The sequence below is a fragment of the Cavia porcellus genome, unplaced genomic scaffold (genome assembly GCF_034190915.1).
Source record: "Cavia porcellus strain 051 isolate PalLab524CR breed Dunkin Hartley unplaced genomic scaffold, mCavPor4.1 scaffold_2, whole genome shotgun sequence".
Lineage (NCBI taxonomy): Eukaryota > Metazoa > Chordata > Mammalia > Rodentia > Caviidae > Cavia > Cavia porcellus.
The window spans coordinates 22,070,340-22,088,203 of NW_026947485.1; the positions used below are offsets into that span (position 1 = coordinate 22,070,340).

A 17,864-nucleotide genomic window follows, 5' to 3' on the forward strand; every position below is an offset into this window, starting at 1 on the left:
ATTTTTTCCACACTACTCATACTATGACATTTTCAACTTAAATTTTGAAATATAATTAAGTCAATGTAATATTAACAGTTTCTGTATAACTCTTGATTTTCATGCAGAAATGTCTGACATGGTCTTTTAAGAAGAAACAAAATCTGAATTAGCTTCGAGTTCTAAGTTACAAGCAGAAGCACATTTAGCCTTCTGCTTTATTATGTTAAGGCAAGGACTCATCTCCAAACAGACCTGTGATTGAGATGATGTTTTGGAATAACATCCTGTGTTTTGGTGGTGCATCACTCTTCAGTGACATTCTGAGGTTGCATTGTATTAGCCCATGATATTTTCCTCAGTTAATTGATATCCCAGGTTTGTCCAGAGGAAAATCTACAGCTCCCCCAAACATGCTTGACAAGTTATTATATTTACTTTAGTCAAAGCCCGTGTGTGCAATATCCCTCTTGGAGGTGGTCTATTATTGGAGTCCCATATGCTTTTTGTTTGGGAAGAAAGCAGTCACTGTGTCATTCTGTTACATGGAGTATTCTTTTTCAGGGATGTTGTTCCCTTGGGGACCATATCAGGCCAGAGTTCCTTAGTCTAATAAGACCTTTGTAACTCTTATTGTATAAAAGTTCTGGGAGGGAAGCAAGAGTTAAACAGAAAATGTAATTCAAGCAACCATGTTAGGCCACATGTGGGAAAACACGACTCTTAGTATTGGATTTAAAAAAAAGTATTTGTTGTAAGAAGCACTAAGATGCCAAAACGTTCAGAGCATTTCAGTGTAAATGAAGGCTGTTGTCATGTAGGGAACTCATAACATTTTAACATTTACTTTAGTTTCTGAATATGAATGATCTAAAAAAAAACATACAGAGTTGTCTTTTTATAAGTTTATATATTAAAAGATGTGATTATTGTCTAAACCCTACATGGTGGAGTTTAAGACTTTCCTGCATGAGCTTCCTGTCAATAAAATGGCATTTAACTCAAATAAACCTAATGGCTATGAGAGTGTATATGTATTTTTTTCATTAGATTGAAAAGTATATAAATAGTCATCAGAATTACCCAGTTTGATTGTTATATTTTGCAGTAGCTGATAAACATGTTGATTATATGATTATATTCCATCAAGACAGGACTTTAAAAATGAATTTTACAACTTTAATATAGAAGTCCTGCATTCAAATTTTATAAATGATGGTGAAAAGTTATATTTGATTTTTAAATAGGATTAGAACTCTTGGACATAGAAGTCATCAAATGAAATTTAAATATGATGTGTAATCAAAACATGGTGAATGTTTAATTTTTTAAAAGATGATCACAGTAAAAGACACTCTGCCATTGATTGGCCTGGAAATGCTCTGCCTTCCTTTGAACACACTTATCCCCTTGTTCTTGCTGCTTTCTGAAGCAGTTCTGAAGATACTCTTTTGTGAATGTTTTTAATTTTGCTCTTTTGGTTGCCTTGATGTCTTGAATCAATCCAAAATATTTATGTTTCTTGAGCAGTTTAACTTTGGGAAAGAGCCAGAAGCCACATGGTGCCCAATCTGGTGGGTGAAGTGGCTGGGAACATACAGTCATGTTTTTATAACCTTGTCTTTCCATTGGATGGCACCAGGCAGCAATATTCATCATTTATTTTAATAACACTTTGTAAAGACTTTCATGATAGAAGACTTTTAGAGCTGTTTCACAAAGCGACAAGAAATTCTATGCAATGAATGTGATCGTTATTTAAATCTAAAATAGACTGATAAAATTAATTTTTAAAGAAGAAGGTAAGAAAGATGTTATGTGTTCCCAGTGAGAGGAATTTTTTTCCACATAATTAATATCAACATTCTATAAATGTAATATTTTTAAAAACTTAAACATACTGTATTTTCTAATCAGCCCTTGTATTTTTCTTAACTATAATAATATAAAACCTCTCGTAGAAATTTGATTATTGTCCAATAAAATCGGTGAGACTGTGACCTTCTTTCAATTTTATTTTTTTTTAACAGCAACTGGTTTCACAGCAACGCATTCTAATTCATGAAGATTCCATGAACCTGCTAAGTCTTTATACCTCTCCTTCTTTACCCAACATTACTTTGGGACTCCCAGCAGGGTCATCCCAGCTCAATGTAAGTCATTGCACAGCTTCAACTGAGACCAGCCCAAGTGTTGTTTTCATGTAGAAACACTCATTTTTTTGTGTATTTAAGATCTGAGAAAATCTTGTTAGCATGAAGCTCTTTGCTATTTGCTACTTGTTGCATTGTTCAAATGTATTCTGTTTAATTTCAGATCACAGAATTAGATTCCTTGGCTTAATTCTATATAAAAATAATTAATATTTCAGGATGATGTGTAGTTTTAAAGGAAAGCTCCTTGGTATATTATTTTAGCAATTCCACATAACAATCCTGGGAAACAGAGATTGCCCTTCACATTTTTTATAAAGAGGAAACTGAGACTAAAAGAGTTTAAAAACTGAAGATCACAGAGCCAACGAGTGCCAGACCTGGAACACACCCCACGCCAGTGCTGAGTGTTATAGCTTGGAAAACACAGCAGCATATGTTCAGAGACTTTGTTTTGTGAATGACTTTATTTCAGGAACTTAAGTTACTGATTCTGTGGTACTGAAGAGTGCATATCTGGAAAATGTCTCTAAGTACAACATTAAGTTATTCCTAGGAGATTCACAGATTTAAAATTCATTTAAAATTCCTGACAACTGAAATAGGATCTTTTGGAAGCAATTGTCCTACTATAGAAGATAGTAATAATTATTTTATGTGCATTTTCTAAGAAACATAAATTTTAGTTGCAAAATATGCATCTTTGAAAGTTTAGCAAATTATACATACACAGATGTCATATGATACATTAAGTTTAAAGACAAATTTGTTCCAACCTTTGTCACTAATTTCCAATCTTTAGTAGCAAGTCCTTTTTGGAGTCCAGCATATCAGATTCATATATATCTTCAATACATATTGTAAAATCAAAATGAGACAGTGTATCATAGCTGATATTTTATTCTATCTAGACCTTTATAAAGTATAGTGTTTTATTAGATAACAGTTGTATCTTGTACCAGTGAAGAGAAAGCAAAATTTGAATGCTGTTTTGTATCTCAGAATTAAAGCAGGAAAACTTAATATCCCTGAATTCACATGTGCACTTGAAATTCCACACAAAGTATTCATAAATAATTGGTTTTAGTTCAAAGAGAAAAGAAGTAGGAATAAAACTAAAAATAAAATTACTACAATTTTTCTTCTGTTTTTAATCTCTTCTAATGATAATAAGTACATACTAACTCAGATTCTTGAGGTATGAATAGGAGTTCTGTTACCCCGGCTTTTTGCCTGTTCTAACTTACTCCTCCTTGCTAATTCACTCATCCCCAACGTTTAATGTGGTCGGGGAAAATTTTTTCCCAAAGGACCAAGTACTAAAGCCAGACCATTTAATGTTTCGATGGTAATACAATTTGGTGCCATTGGATGAATAAACCAATGTGGTTTGGATTAAAGTTTCATTTTTCTTTGCTTCCATTTTGGTGTGGATGAGGCCATCACAATTAATTTCTCAAGCTCAGTATTTTTCTGGCAAAGGGATTTCTAATGCTCCATTTCCCCACTGAATAGTGGGAAATTTGAAGGAAAAGAGGCCAGGACCAGCCATCATTTCTAGATTAAACATTGCATTGACTCTGTGACTCAGACAAACCATTTACCTCTTTGTCCTTCAATTTCTCCATCACTGAAAATTGCTTTGCTACCCTGGTGCACTGCAATTTTGAAAGATGAAACATGAGTTTTGAAAAGAAACATGCCACATAATTTTTAGATATTAGACTTTTGCTTTTGTAATGCCAAATTGACCACCATTCATTAAATTTTTGGAATAGGATAATTCATTATTGCCATTGATGATATAATTATTATTGCCTTATTACTGTATTCACATCTATTTAAAGTTCTTAATAGCTTTTTTATTTGATACCTGATTTCACATGTAGTTTATTATGTGAAAGTATCAGGGATGTCATTTTCAATATTGGAGATTTAGAGTTCTGTTATGAATTAATATAAAATAAACATTCAAATCAAGTTTGTGTATTTTTTACCTCCTTTCATTGATTTGCTTTTAAAAATTCATTTTAAAATTTAAAGATTGGAGATATAGAGCACTGTGCAATTATGAGAGGACATGGAAAAAACGATGAATTGTTCCTTTTGCTTGAAGCTCCAGCATCTGTACTGTAGACCATTTTGCCTTAATAGTCTGTAACTATTTGAGTAAATTTTACCTTTCCAACATACCTTTTACTTAAGCAATATATTTTAAAATAATTAGAAGTAAGCTCACTTTTGAGACTGAAATTAGCATCATTTTTAAAGTGATATGTAAAAATTACTATGTTTATATGTTAGAACATGATGCTCTGACATATGTATACTGTAGAATGACTTGATTGAGCTAATTAATGTATGAGTTACCTCGCTCACTTATTTTTTTCATGAAAGCACATAATTTCCATCCTGTGGGTAATTTCCAACTATAAGATACAGTATTGTTTATTTAATAATAGCCACCATGACATACACTAAACCATTAAACACTAAGAACTTGTTTTTCCTGTCTCACTGAAATTTTGTGTCTAACATAACTTTTAGTGTTTCAAAAAAACTTCAAAATTTTTAAATTCAATACAATAACACTCAGTTCCTAAATTATTTCCCTAACTTCAACCATATTTTTATTTGTCCTTTGTTAATTAAGTTAGTTTAAAATGCATAGTGTTTTCCACAGACCTTAGCCATTCATTAGGCTGGATTTTTGCCTGGCAAAATCCTGGCCTATAAAGTGATCTAATGATGTTGAGATTTAGTAATTGATATCTTTATTATTTCTTGACACAGGCTTCAAATTCTCTCAAAGAAAAGCAGAAGTGTGAGACACAGACACTCAGGCAAGGTGTTCCCCTGCCTGGGCAGTACGGGGGCAGCATCCCAACGTCTTCAAGCCATCCTCATGTGACTTTAGAGGGAAAGCCCAACAGCAGCCACCAAGCTCTCCTGCAGCATTTATTACTGAAAGAACAAATGCGACAACAAAAGCTTCTTGTGGCCGGTAATTGACAATGACACGCTTTACGGGTTCTCTTAGAACTTTTATTTCATGAGTGATCCAGTGCAAAGTCTCTTTAACTCAAGAGCCTAATAAAGAGTTGCTCTGCTACACAAGCATCGCCCTGATGCTTGGTACTGTGAGGAAGGCTGTGATCCTTACTGATTCCTCCATATCCCTGGGGGGGCGGGAGTGGGGTACAAATGCACCTCTTGCAACCTCCATACATAGCAGACTGGACTACTGATGAGTCATACGGTCATACACATCCCAGTTCAAGACCTTGGCATTTCTGTCTCCCAGCACTCAACCTCATGCTCTTCAAATGTTTGCCTGGCAAGTAGCTTCTTGTACTTTCTTACAATTGTGTGTGAATGTATCTGTGTACATGTGTATATATAAACACAAACACTCATACACACAAACATTTTTTTTTTTTCAGGTGGAGTTCCTTTACACCCGCAGTCTCCCTTGGCAACAAAAGAGAGAATTTCGCCGGGGATTAGAGGTACCCACAAGTTGCCCCGTCACAGACCCCTGAATCGAACCCAGTCTGCACCTTTGCCTCAAAGCACTTTGGCTCAGTTGGTCATTCAACAGCAACACCAGCAGTTCTTGGAGAAGCAGAAACAATACCAGCAGCAGATTCACATGAACAAAGTAAGCCTCTGATCCAAGTTAAAATATCATAGTCACTGGTTTAGAAATTTGGATTCTTTTCACTGATGCAGATATTTCAGAGGAGAGTGTTGGAATTAATCACAGCAAAAAGATTACCATCCTGACCCCGTGTCTAAGCTAAGGATATCATCACAGTGTCAGAATTTTTATCATCATTATGTTAGTGGGACATTAGTATCAAAATTGAAGTCATAGCTGAGCAAGATATTCATAAATGAGTGCTACTTTTAATACACAAGCACATACAGGCACATATGAATGGGGGCCCATTTTTGGTTTTTTTGGTATTTTTGTAGAAACCTTGAGACAGAGTTGAACATGATAGGTTAACAAGTCAAAAAGTTTGCACAAATGATAAGCAGCACAAGGTTAGCCAATAAGGTATCTCTCTTACACATTTAGGTTACATTTATTCACTGTGACTCTTTTCATTCCGAGAACCAACTGAAGCAGAAACAAAAAAAGACTGTTTCATACTACATCCTTACGTACTGCCTTGTTGAAGTAGCCACAGTGATTACTGTGCAGTGAGACCAGCAAAGCACTTTCTATGTATTTATTAGTACACATTTTTAAGCACAAAATTTATAAGCACAATGATCTTTCTCACTGTGTCACCTACAGGTACATTATGGAGGCATTATGCTGAAAAATGATACCTGGTTTACTTACAAATGAATAGCTACCATTTAGCTTATTGTTAAATTCTTTATTTTATTGTGATATAGAAAACAAACAAAATGAAGCAGAACAAAATAAACCTTCATGGGAAAAGGTGAAATTATTTTTCTTATAGTAGCAGCAGAAGAGGCCTTTCATCATGTGCTAGTTTTATTGTGAATATTGCTGGTTTTTCTCTCGTCTGTGGCTATCATCTTCACAAGCACAGAGCTGTGAAAGGGAGTGTGGGCTGAAGACCACAGAACTGAACAGAAATTCTTTCAGCCCGATCTTTTGCTGTCTGAAAAGATGGCGTGTACCCATGTGACGCTGGCGCCCTCACACAGGTGGTTATGCCGCGCTGACAACTGTTCCTGCAGTGGACCTTGCAGACATTTTCTGTATCATCAGATTAATGCTTGTTTGTTGTTAGAGCAGTTTTCTAAATTTATGAAGTTAATTTGTATCCAGTTAGTCTCACAGGGACAGAACTAGCTTCCTTCCCTGGCTAATGTCATTATGCTTGTTGAGCTGAATGCACATTTGTTACACTGTGGTAAAGTTAGGTTTGTTGACCTGTTTATGGTCTCTCAGCATAATACAGAAATTAGTAAGTATTGTTGAAAAATTTTAAGATTCCAGTGCAAAACAAAATTATATGACAGAAGATATTAGGAAGTCTGCTTTTGCTTCATAATCTTGTAATCTGGAGTTAGATTTATTTACAAAATTAGGATTAGATTATAGATGAACATTTTTTGGTATTCCTCATTTTCTTTCCTCAAATATGTGGATGTGTATGTTCCACGGTGAATAAATTAGGTAAATTGATCCCTTTGAAATTAAGGTCTAGAAATGGTTTCTGTAAATACTTTAAAAACATTTTAATATTTCGGAATTTATGAACGAGAGCTTATGACCTGTTTCAAACTGATAGTATGCTAATTTCAGAATCTTTTTCCTTTGGTATCACACTCAAAATTTTGACAGGCAGATGTTAACCTCAGTCACAGGAAGAACTAAAGATGAAAAGCAGACAGGGTATTTGCATTTTAACAGTGACAAAAGCAAATCTTATCAGAAACCTTTTGGCATGTGGAGCTGATTCATTGGAATCTGTTAAGAATTCTTCTCAAAATTAGAAGCAAACCTATACTTTTAGGTATATTTGTACAGTGGTTTGATTATTAAATCTTGTCTTAATTAGGCAAAATGAAGACCAGAAAACTTCAAAGTATAAATCTGATCTTTATATGTTAACCCCTCTCAGCTTGGGTGTTTAGATTACTCAAGCAGATCTCCAGTTGGCTTTTCTCCAAGTATGTATTCCATATGTTTAATCAAGTGCCACATGTACATGGGGTATTCTCCAGATTCTGAAAATATTTTACCTGCTCTCAGTTGTCTAAGGAAACAGAGTAGACTCTTATTAAAGAAAATATTGAACCTCTGTCCTGTTTTGAAGTATTCCTAATAGTGCCATCAAGGAGTGAACAGTAGCAATTCCCCTCCCTGAAGTAATGACATTTATTTCACATTGAGGAGGGACTTAAATGCCAAGAGATAAGAAATCTCCCTACAATAATGCACTTCTGTACCCTAACCATTTAGGATGCCCACTAGTAAGAAATAACCACAAAAATCTATTTACGTGATTACCTATTTATGTCATTATAATGTGTGAACCTTTTAAATACATACATTCAAGGAAATCATTCTTTGCATCATCAAAACATGTTCTTCGCTCATAAGATACATATAACAAGACACATAGGCACACATGAACATGTAGGTATGAAAATAATACTTTAAAATATTTTTTACTGTCTCTAAGGATTTAAGGAAACAAAAAATAAAGTGAGAACAAAGAAGTCAAAGATTATCTCAAAACGAACATCAAGTTAAATGTAATGGACTCTCCATTTATGTTTATAAAATTTGTAGTGGCATGATTGGATTCTAATAATTGTTAAAAGAATTAGAAACAAATCTATACTTTTGGGGCATAGTTGTAGCAATGATTGACATTAATTTTTGAGGAATTTCACGTAACCATGTAATGTAAATGTCATATGTATGTTGTAAATGTTACTAATCCTACCAGATGATTTAACCTACCTGTTGCCTTCTACCTTAATGACATTTACCTAGAATATTTATGCATTATTTATCTCATGAAGTCTCAAATAGTTATTATTATTTGTCTCATAATTATTACCCAGCTGGTAAAAAGTTTAGCAGTTTAGATTAGTTTAGTTTAGTTTAGTTGTATCTACCAATAAATATTAGGGCAAGCGTAAAGGGTAATGCTGGGCTGTAGACAAACCCTCATCAGAATGATTCCTCTCTGCTCCTAAATATTCCATTTTCAGTGTAAGTGTTGAAAAGCTTCATCACAAGAAAATCATGGCTCATAATTCATTCTTTTGTCTTTTTTTAAAAGACATTTTAAAAAATTAAAAATGTAACAAATAATTTCTGTTGCCAACTTATGGTATTTTTGCACTTCGATAAATTCCATTTTGGTAAGCTGTTTCACAAAATGAAGAGGTTCTTTATACAAACACCAAAATAAAACTGTCACTTTTGCCAGTGTATTTTGTTTTTTAGAAACAAAAATTCTAAAATAGAATTTGTCCCAAAATATAAAGAGGAAACAAAAGAAGTAGGACAGTAATCTTTCCCTGAGCCTGCTTCTAGTTTTCCTATTACTGCAGGGATTTTTCTTGTAAAATAAAACTGTGATTGACTAAAATAAAACACACAGAGTTACTAGGCCATACTGATGATTTTAAGGGAGAATTCTAACCACTTCCTGGAAAAAAATAGAAGGGCAAATTTCTAGTCACATCATTATCTGAATTAGTTCTGTTGAAATTTTCCAAAGTATCTTCAGACATTTTTGTTGAGTACTTTGACATAAATCTCTGCCACTTCCCCTCCATGAAAATGTTACTCTTTGAATTTTTTCTCCATTATGATATTAATAGAATAGTATTAATTTGTGTCTAATTTCTCTTTTAGCTAGAATGTTAATATATTTTTCTCATATACATTCCATCAAATCTATATGATCGGCAATTTTCTTTATTACTTACTTGACCAAAATATAAATCTGTGCATCTATCTATTCTGCAAAGTGTTGAATTAACTTAATGCAGACATTTTCTGAGGCACACAGCATTCATATGCTTGTGAAACCTGTAGTGTAGGAAGCAGTGGTTGAGTGAAATACTTTAAGTTCACAATAATACAGTGTGTTCAGTATTAGGTAGAGGATGTAAAAAAGGAAATTGACTTCTTTGAGAAAATAGTATTTGAGCCTTGTTTAGTTACCTCTCTGGATATGTTGCGCCCCCGGGGTGTCTCTCTCTCTCCCCACCCTCTCTCTTTCCCCATTTTCTTTCCTATCTTCCTTCCTTCCTTCTCTTTTTCTAATATACTCTGTGATAAATATCTTATGCATTCCTTTGACTGGATATCAGCCAACTCTTTTTTAAAACACACATAAATCATGAGAGGATATCTTATATATGTCAAGGTTCAGTCTAGATATAAGTATTTATTACATATTTATTACTGTGAATACTTAGGCATTTTGACATGAGTACTATTTTATCATAATAAAAATATATCTAAGACAAAACCAGTAAATGGGAGGCCAGGCAGATGTCCTGGGCTGCCCTTATTAAAACAGGTAGATGTTGTATTCTGACAAGCAAGGCAGAATATAATTATGCTCAACTGTTGGCTCTGAGCAAAAGGGGAGTTTTCATTAGTTTTTTTGGAAAGAGAAGTTGACCTTTTATTCAACTGGTGTATGTTTTATTGCTTTCTTTTAGCATAGTTTCTTAACATGAATGTTATATACTCTCCATAACTCCTCATGATTCATACCCATTCCCTGTTCCCAACCATTCTTTTACAGCAGCCTAGGAAAATATATTCTCTCATGCCTGCGGTCACAGATAAATGCAGCTTCTATGTGTGTCTTTTTCCTATAAAATGTCCCTGAATGTAGTTCTAATATAGAACTATTTTGTGCACTATTGAAAAGAGTAGACATTTTGCCAAGAAGACAAATTTGAAGAATAACAATTCTGTATATGTGCATGTTTCAAAAAGTTTGCATTTATTTGAAGTTATATTTCATATTAGCTCCATTTTAATAAACATAATTCTAGCCATGGCTTACCTGGGATATTAATATTTTAAGTACAATTAGATAAAGATCGCTGCACAACTTTGACTTTGGGGCTGCCTTTTATTTCTCTTAGTGTATCTCTTCCTGCCTTGTTTCATGTACTGTGCATTTCCTTAGCACCTTCTCCATAGATGCCTTGAGGGGCCTAATATAACATTAAAAGAATACCTGACCCTTTCTGAATGCAGGATCTACTATGAGCTAAATTTTCCATACCATTGTCCTTGTATATATTATCCCTTTAATCTTAACAGCTCATTTTTAAATTTCAAGAATGTTAATTCTATAAAGCTTTTATAAATGGAGCAGGTGAACAGAGCTAATTGTTGCCAGAGCTAGCATTGCCACATAGGTGGTATGACAACAGCCTATTCTTACCTGCTTATGTTCATGATGCAGTCTCGTATTTGTCATCAAGCAGAGCTAAGTAAGCTTTTCCTAATTTATTTCAGCTCAGAAGAATAGAACTCACAATTTAAAACAAGACAAATGAATAATGAGGAAAATTTGTTGTTGTTATTGCTGTTGTTGTTGTTATTATTATTTCTTTGCATTGATTTAGATTTGCCGGATGAAGAAATCTTTTTTTCCTACCCTGACCCCAGGCTCCATGCATCACCCTCCTTCCAGTTACTCACGTGGCAGTTCTTTACGTGGACTTGACCATGAGACGCTCAAATCTCTTGTTGGAATGCAAAGCTTTACAAAAGGCGCACTGCGTGTGCAGTGCATCCAAGCTGTGTTTTGTTCCTGTCCAGCATGTTGCCACATTTTTTTTTTCAGATTAGACAGACATTTTCTCACAAGAGTTCTGAGCTAGCCTGATGCTGGAAATTTGCTGACTTCATTAGTTTTAACTGAATAGCAAACGTTAGCATCCCGTCTATGGGTGGTTAGAAAATGCCTCGTTTTAAGTTTTGAGAAATGGATGAGCAGAAACTTGAACAGGGCTTTCATTTAGGAACGTAGGCATTAGTGTTGTCAGGATTAATTTCTCTGTATCCATTTGACAGCTTGTTTCCATGCAGAGTCTTTTAATCACCAATTTAGGATTACATTTTGCCCATTAGATGGATAGTATGTTCAAAAACTTTAGCAAGCATTGAAAGCCAGCCTTAGTTTTATAAAAGTAAAAAGCCTTCTAGATTATTTATCTATCTATAAAGGTTTATAAAAGAAACTTTGACTGCACCCTTAAATAGGTGCTATTTTGACATTATTAGTCCAATGTAAATAGATCCCTGTAAGTATGGCATGGTCTTTTAAAAATTCACTTATGCTAGAGGACTAGCTTACATCATCACAGAGAATTTATATAGAAGCATTTCACTATATAATTACAAGTCAATGGTTTATAATATACAGAAAATGGCTTGTTGTTTTATTATTAGATGTGATGAAACCCTGTGTTTAGAAAAGAAACTAAATGACCATTTCAGTAGATTAATGTGTAGCATTCATAAACATTCCCAGTGCTGCCTCCATAACTTGAAGACCAAGGGGAAGAACCTCAATTTTTCTTTTTCACTTTCCACTATTAATCTAGTCAGAGGCACTTTTACTGAATGAGAAAAACAATGGTTGGGTATGGCTGCGAGGTAGGAGAATAGGGGAAAGAAAAATATCTGGGAAGCAAAGCATGTGACTAGTTTGATGTAGATTCCAGGCAGTTCAAAGGAGTAAGAAAGCTAAATAATTGAGTTGTTTCCCAACCTTGACAAGTAGTTTCGTTTCACAGAATGAAATAATTAAATCTCACTGAGGAATTTTTAATATTGCTAAGTGATCTGTGGATATGAAAACTGCCATTCAATAAAATCTTTCTTTTAAAGCTTTCATAGCTTATAAGTTCTTGATTTTAGCTTTTCTGTATATTTCAGCTGTTTCTCTAAATGTTTATGAACTATGATGGATTATGGTGATCCAGAACCATCATCTGGCCTACTATTCCTGTTTCTTCATTAAAAATTGCATCCAGAGTTATAAACTACTAAACAATCCCCTGCAGTATTTTTATTCTGTATTGTCAACTTAATTTTATCAACTAGCAATTGAAAACTTACTTGTACAATTAATTTCCTGGCATGGAGTAGTTGCTTGTCTTTCACAAATTTTATCTGTTAAGAACCACTTTGCTGTACACTGCAAGTGAAAATTAAAAAAGTGTGTTCTTTTGCTGAGTGTCTGATAGGCCTTCAGACAATCAAAGACGGTTCATTGCTTGTATAGCCTACATAAACCTACAGAATCTAGAATCTCCAAGAACTGTCTCTGAACTCCTACACAGCTGTTTATTAGTTTTGCAACTTTGGCCAAGGTATTTCTCTAATTAGCAAATGTTAGGGGCTCATAGTAAGGGTTACACTGGAGGATATATGTGAAAGAGCTTTACAAATACAGTAGGTACTATGCAAATCACAGTGTTTATGTTCTTATATAGCATTAGTCTATATTATTGTTTTGTGATCAAAAATGGCTGTCTGAAGTGCTAGAACATATTCAAGGCACGTATTTCCATCTTGCTTCGTATTGCATCAGGTTATTTTGTTGTGAATTAGTTTTGTTCCAGTTCTCTCATGTGTCTCTGTATTCATCAAGAAGCTGACTTTATTCTCCTTGGAACAGCGTTAGAGTTAGTGATTCGATTTTTTATTGAAGTATAATTTCTACGCAGTAAAATGTGTTCCTTTTGCTACACAGTTCAGTGAGTTTTGACAAATACATATGATCATATAATTACCACAACTGAGATGCAGAGCATTACATCAAGTCCCTAAATCCCTTCCACTGCTCCTTTGTAGTCAGTTTCTACCCCATCCTCAATGTCTGGCAAAGTGTCAATTTTTGAATCAAAGGAACATAAAAATATCACAAGTCTGGGGGATAGTGTATTTTGAGTGCACACAGATACCATCCCTAAATGATTAAACCATGGAGTGTTTAAACAAGAAGATCTATGGGATTATTTTCATAAGTTGTAAGCCAGCAGTCTCTGAACCAGACCCATTCCATGGATCTGCTGTCTTTGGCCTGCCTGGTACCTTAAAAAAGCTTTCAAATTATTGATCAGTATTTCAAAATAGAAAAATGCCATCTGATTTTTTTTTAAATCTATAAGAAAAGCCAAGTGGTCTGGACACAATGAGCTCCTATTTCCCTGTGTAATTAATATTTGGGGTTTACTCTGGTGTCCATGTTAAGTGGGGCTTTATAGTACTCTCCACTGAAGCAAAGGATCTATCAAACAAGAATAAAGGGAAGAGATCTTGGAGTAGAGTAATTGGAGGATCATGGCTTTGAGATTTTGTCTCCACTCCAAAGCAACCATGCAAAGCAAAGCAAAGTGCCTTGTCTCTCCTTGCCTTTAATTTCTACCCTTGAAGAGCAAAGAAGGAAACACACACACACACACACACACACATTAAAAACACAATCAACCTAAGGCTGGAGAAGAGATTATCAAGTAAAAACATCCTATTATGTAATAGGAAAGAACATAGACAGATACAGCATTGTAAAAATGGAAAACAGCTTGTGTTCTAAACTCTAACAACATTTGTTGCAGCCTTTTTCTGAAGACTGTGTGTCCTGAAAGTCCAGTCTTCCTGTTTCCACTTTTGTCCACTTAAATGCTGTCTTCGGGGGAGCCAGCTATTGCCTACTAATGCAGATTGTATCTTGTCAGACATGACTTAAACCTCCCCAGTTCCCCTGCATAGAATGTGGGGGGAATGGGAGCACATCAGTGTGGCCCCCCAGGCGATCAGGCTCAGGCGCGCCCCTCCCACACTCCCATGGCCTCTTCCCTCCCCTTACTCTGAGCCCCAGCCCCAGTGCAGTGTGGGACTCCACCCCGAAGTCTTCTGGAGGTTTAACTCCATTACTGCAGTTTGCTGCAGCTCAAACGTTCCCTCTTCGGAGGGGCCTTCATTGCACATCCAAACCAAGATGGACACAGCTGCTCACCTCTTACCCATCCTCATCCGACCACATCAGGTTCCACTCTTTTTTCTTATTTCCTGTCTCCAGCCCTCAGTGCTGGCATATTGCTTGATTGATCATTCTCTTCCCAGAGCCACGGTATAATTCAGATTTTTTTTTTTTGAGTGACTATAATAGTGAACTTTTTGCATTGTGAAGAAAATTGTAAGTCTTCTTTCCCAAAGGATACTCTTTTTAGAGTTATTGAAATATTAGGAAGTTCTTAGAGCCAAAGATACTTTAAATACAAGCATTATTTTGGACAGTTATTTATAGTTAAAAAGATAAGAAAGTATTTATTAAAAATTCACTTGGGCTAGATGTGGTAGCATGTGTAATCCCAACCATGTGGGAGGCTGAGGCAAGAGGATTGTAAATTCAGAGTTAGCTTGGAAAACTTACCCAAAAATTGTCTCAAAATTTAACAGGACGTGGAGGTCGGATTGTAACTCAGGGGTAGAGTGTTTGTGTAACATGTGTGAGACCCTAGATTCAATCACCAGAATTACAAAAAAAAAAAAAAGACAGTCACTAGGTCCTTTGATTAATTTCATAACTCTTCAATATTGGTTAGAAAGATGTTTGTTACTGTAGACTTTTAATTTTGTAAATAGTGAACAAATATTTGAAAATCTTTCTTCTGTTATTTAATTTTGGTTCCTCTGATCATTTCCCTGAAATTCAGAGAAGTGAATGATGTGGAATATTTTGGCTTGAGACTGGAGTTCTTCTCTAAGCAGACCTCTTCACTTGAAAGCCCTCCAAGTTCTGTGTTGTTTTGAGAACAGTTGGTACATACCTAATCTATTTGCGTATTGAGACAGAATTTTATCATTATTTTTAAATCCAGTTTCCTTGGAGCTTAAAGTAAAGCTTTTATATTCCAAAGAAGAGTATTACATTTAGTTGAAAGAAAAAAAAAAAAAAACAAATTTGCACTAATTGCCACGTTCAAGTAAACTCTGTCCTAAAACTTCAGGCGAAGTGGAGTAATGAATTAAGGTAAAGGTCCTGGAACCTTCTAACTGGCTTCTTAATTTGTTGACAGTGTAAGAAAATCAGCTGTCTCTCAGAAACCGATTCACTCTATCTTCTTGGGTTCTTAATACATCTGAAGACATTTGTGGGGACATTAGGATTTCCGTGTGAAAATTTTAAATTATAGGAGTTAGAAAACACTATATTGAGAAGCACCTATCTTTATATTGACTTGTAGACTTGTATTACTGTAGCTTTCATAGAGAAGAGCTTAAATGTGTTAGTACATGCAAATTAGCAACACAGCCTTTTTACAATGCTTAACAAATTTTACTCCGTTGGCCAGCAGGATATGTATTTATAAGAGAATGTAAAACACTGAAAGTGTATGTTTACTTGAACTTGACCCCCCTAACAGGAATGGATAAGAATGAAGAGTTCAGTTGTAATATTTTGTGGTATCAGAAATTTGGGTCATTCCCCATGCTGTCTGGAAAACAGAGTATCTATGTGAACATGTACTAGTGTACGGTGTCCCTTGGAGTAGTCATAGCTGCCTGTCGATTCTTGGTGTCCAAGCACAATTGCTGTACAGTAGCATCAGGAATACAGAGACACTGACAGATGAGGAGGAGCACAGATAAAAGGAAAAGGACATGCTGTGCAGCCTCTGTCTCCATCTCAGCTGGGGTCCCCACCACAGTAACTCACCTGGTGTCAGACGAATGGCACATGGTTTGTTTTACAGATAGGGCCTCAGCAAAGATTCACACAAGCTTGCACATTTATCTGTCACACAGATGTTTTGTCTTCTGTTTTCTGGCCAGCAAGGCAACAGATCAGCTTTGCTGGAGGATCACCTCCAGATGTCCAACCAAAGAGAGAGCCTGCTTCCCCACTGAGAGTAAGCAGACATCTCCCACTGCATCTGGGGCCCCTCAGCAGCAGGACAAATTAGAAAAGGGTTGACCACACCATCTGTGTAATGGCCGTATTTGTAGTTCAACAATACATAGAAAACAGCATAATCTGACTACTTTCCATTAACTTTTCCTTTTAAAAATCTGAAGTCAACCTTGGCAGACATAATTTCTCTGTAACTTTATTTGTAGATTTTCCTTGCTGATATTAATTACTAATTTTTCCATTCTAACAAATTTGAGTGTTTAAACAAAAAACATACCTAAAAGAAGAAATGTGGGCTAACTCACTCTGTGCGTTTATATTTTGCATAATTGGCCATCCCAATAGGACATTCTTTTTATTTATCTCTTCAATATTTTGTGAATCTTCAAAAGAGGCCCCCCTTTTTTTGCAGAGAAGATGAAAAAAAAAACAATAGTTATTGGCTGTGTGGTTATGTAGATAATGACTTTGCTTCATAATCTACCAGGAAAAGTACAAAGCTTCAAACCAAGCCAGGCAACTTATCAAGACTCTGTCTGAATAAAAGAAATGCAGAGGGGTTCAGCATGTAGCTCAGTGCAAAGGCCTTGGGTTCAATCGCTAGTACCAAAACAAACAAATAAACAAACCATGCAAAAGCTTTACTACTCAGCATTAAGTTTTCACATACTTACAAAGTTCCAGCTAGGTGCCTTACAAAGCATTAGGGATTATAAAAGGCTAAAAAATATCAAATTAATGCCTTCATAACTATATAATGCTACATGGTAATAAGGATGTTAAACAACATATATGACTGAGATATTTATGGAGGTAAAATCTGATCAGAAGAAGCCAGCTAGGCATGGACAGAGAATACAGGCATGGTGGTAACATATACTCAGGAGGCTGAGGCAGGAGAATTGAAAATTCAAGGACAGCCTGGCTAACTTACTGCAACCCTGACTTAAAAAATAAAAAGGGCTGGGAGTGTAGCTCATTGTGAAGACTCTGGGTTCAATTCCCAGCTCTGGGAAAAAGTAGTAGCAGTGTATACTACTACTATTATTTATAGTAGTAGTACTAGTTAGTAGTAAAGAGAGCTCACCATGTACTAAGACCCTGTGGGAGACTAGCCTGTTCATACTCACAAGACAGACAGATGTGAGTGTATATGAATGAGAAAAAGGCGGGGCTGGTCATACAACACCTGTGTATTGTTAAGATTTGGATTTATTATAAGCATAAGATTTGGATTTCTATTGTAGCATAATGGAAAGCCATTGGAGGATTGTATGTAAAGAATGGATATTGCCTCGTATTTTGAAAAAAGTGTTAGCAC

The 17,864-nt window shown here is 35.3% G+C and overlaps 1 protein-coding gene across 23 annotated transcripts in view; it reads left to right on the forward strand.

Annotated features, from left to right (window-relative positions):
• Positions 1-17,864, forward strand: part of Hdac9 (histone deacetylase 9) — an 849,535-nt gene that overhangs the window by 510,794 nt on the left and 320,877 nt on the right. For all 23 annotated transcript variants that reach the window (XM_063233991.1, XM_063234068.1, XM_063234058.1 and 20 more), the window contains 3 exons: positions 2,010-2,132; positions 4,926-5,136; positions 5,576-5,793. In XM_063233991.1, the coding sequence (XP_063090061.1) occupies positions 2,010-2,132; positions 4,926-5,136; positions 5,576-5,793 (552 nt within the window). The remainder of the gene's footprint in view (positions 1-2,009; positions 2,133-4,925; positions 5,137-5,575; positions 5,794-17,864) is intronic.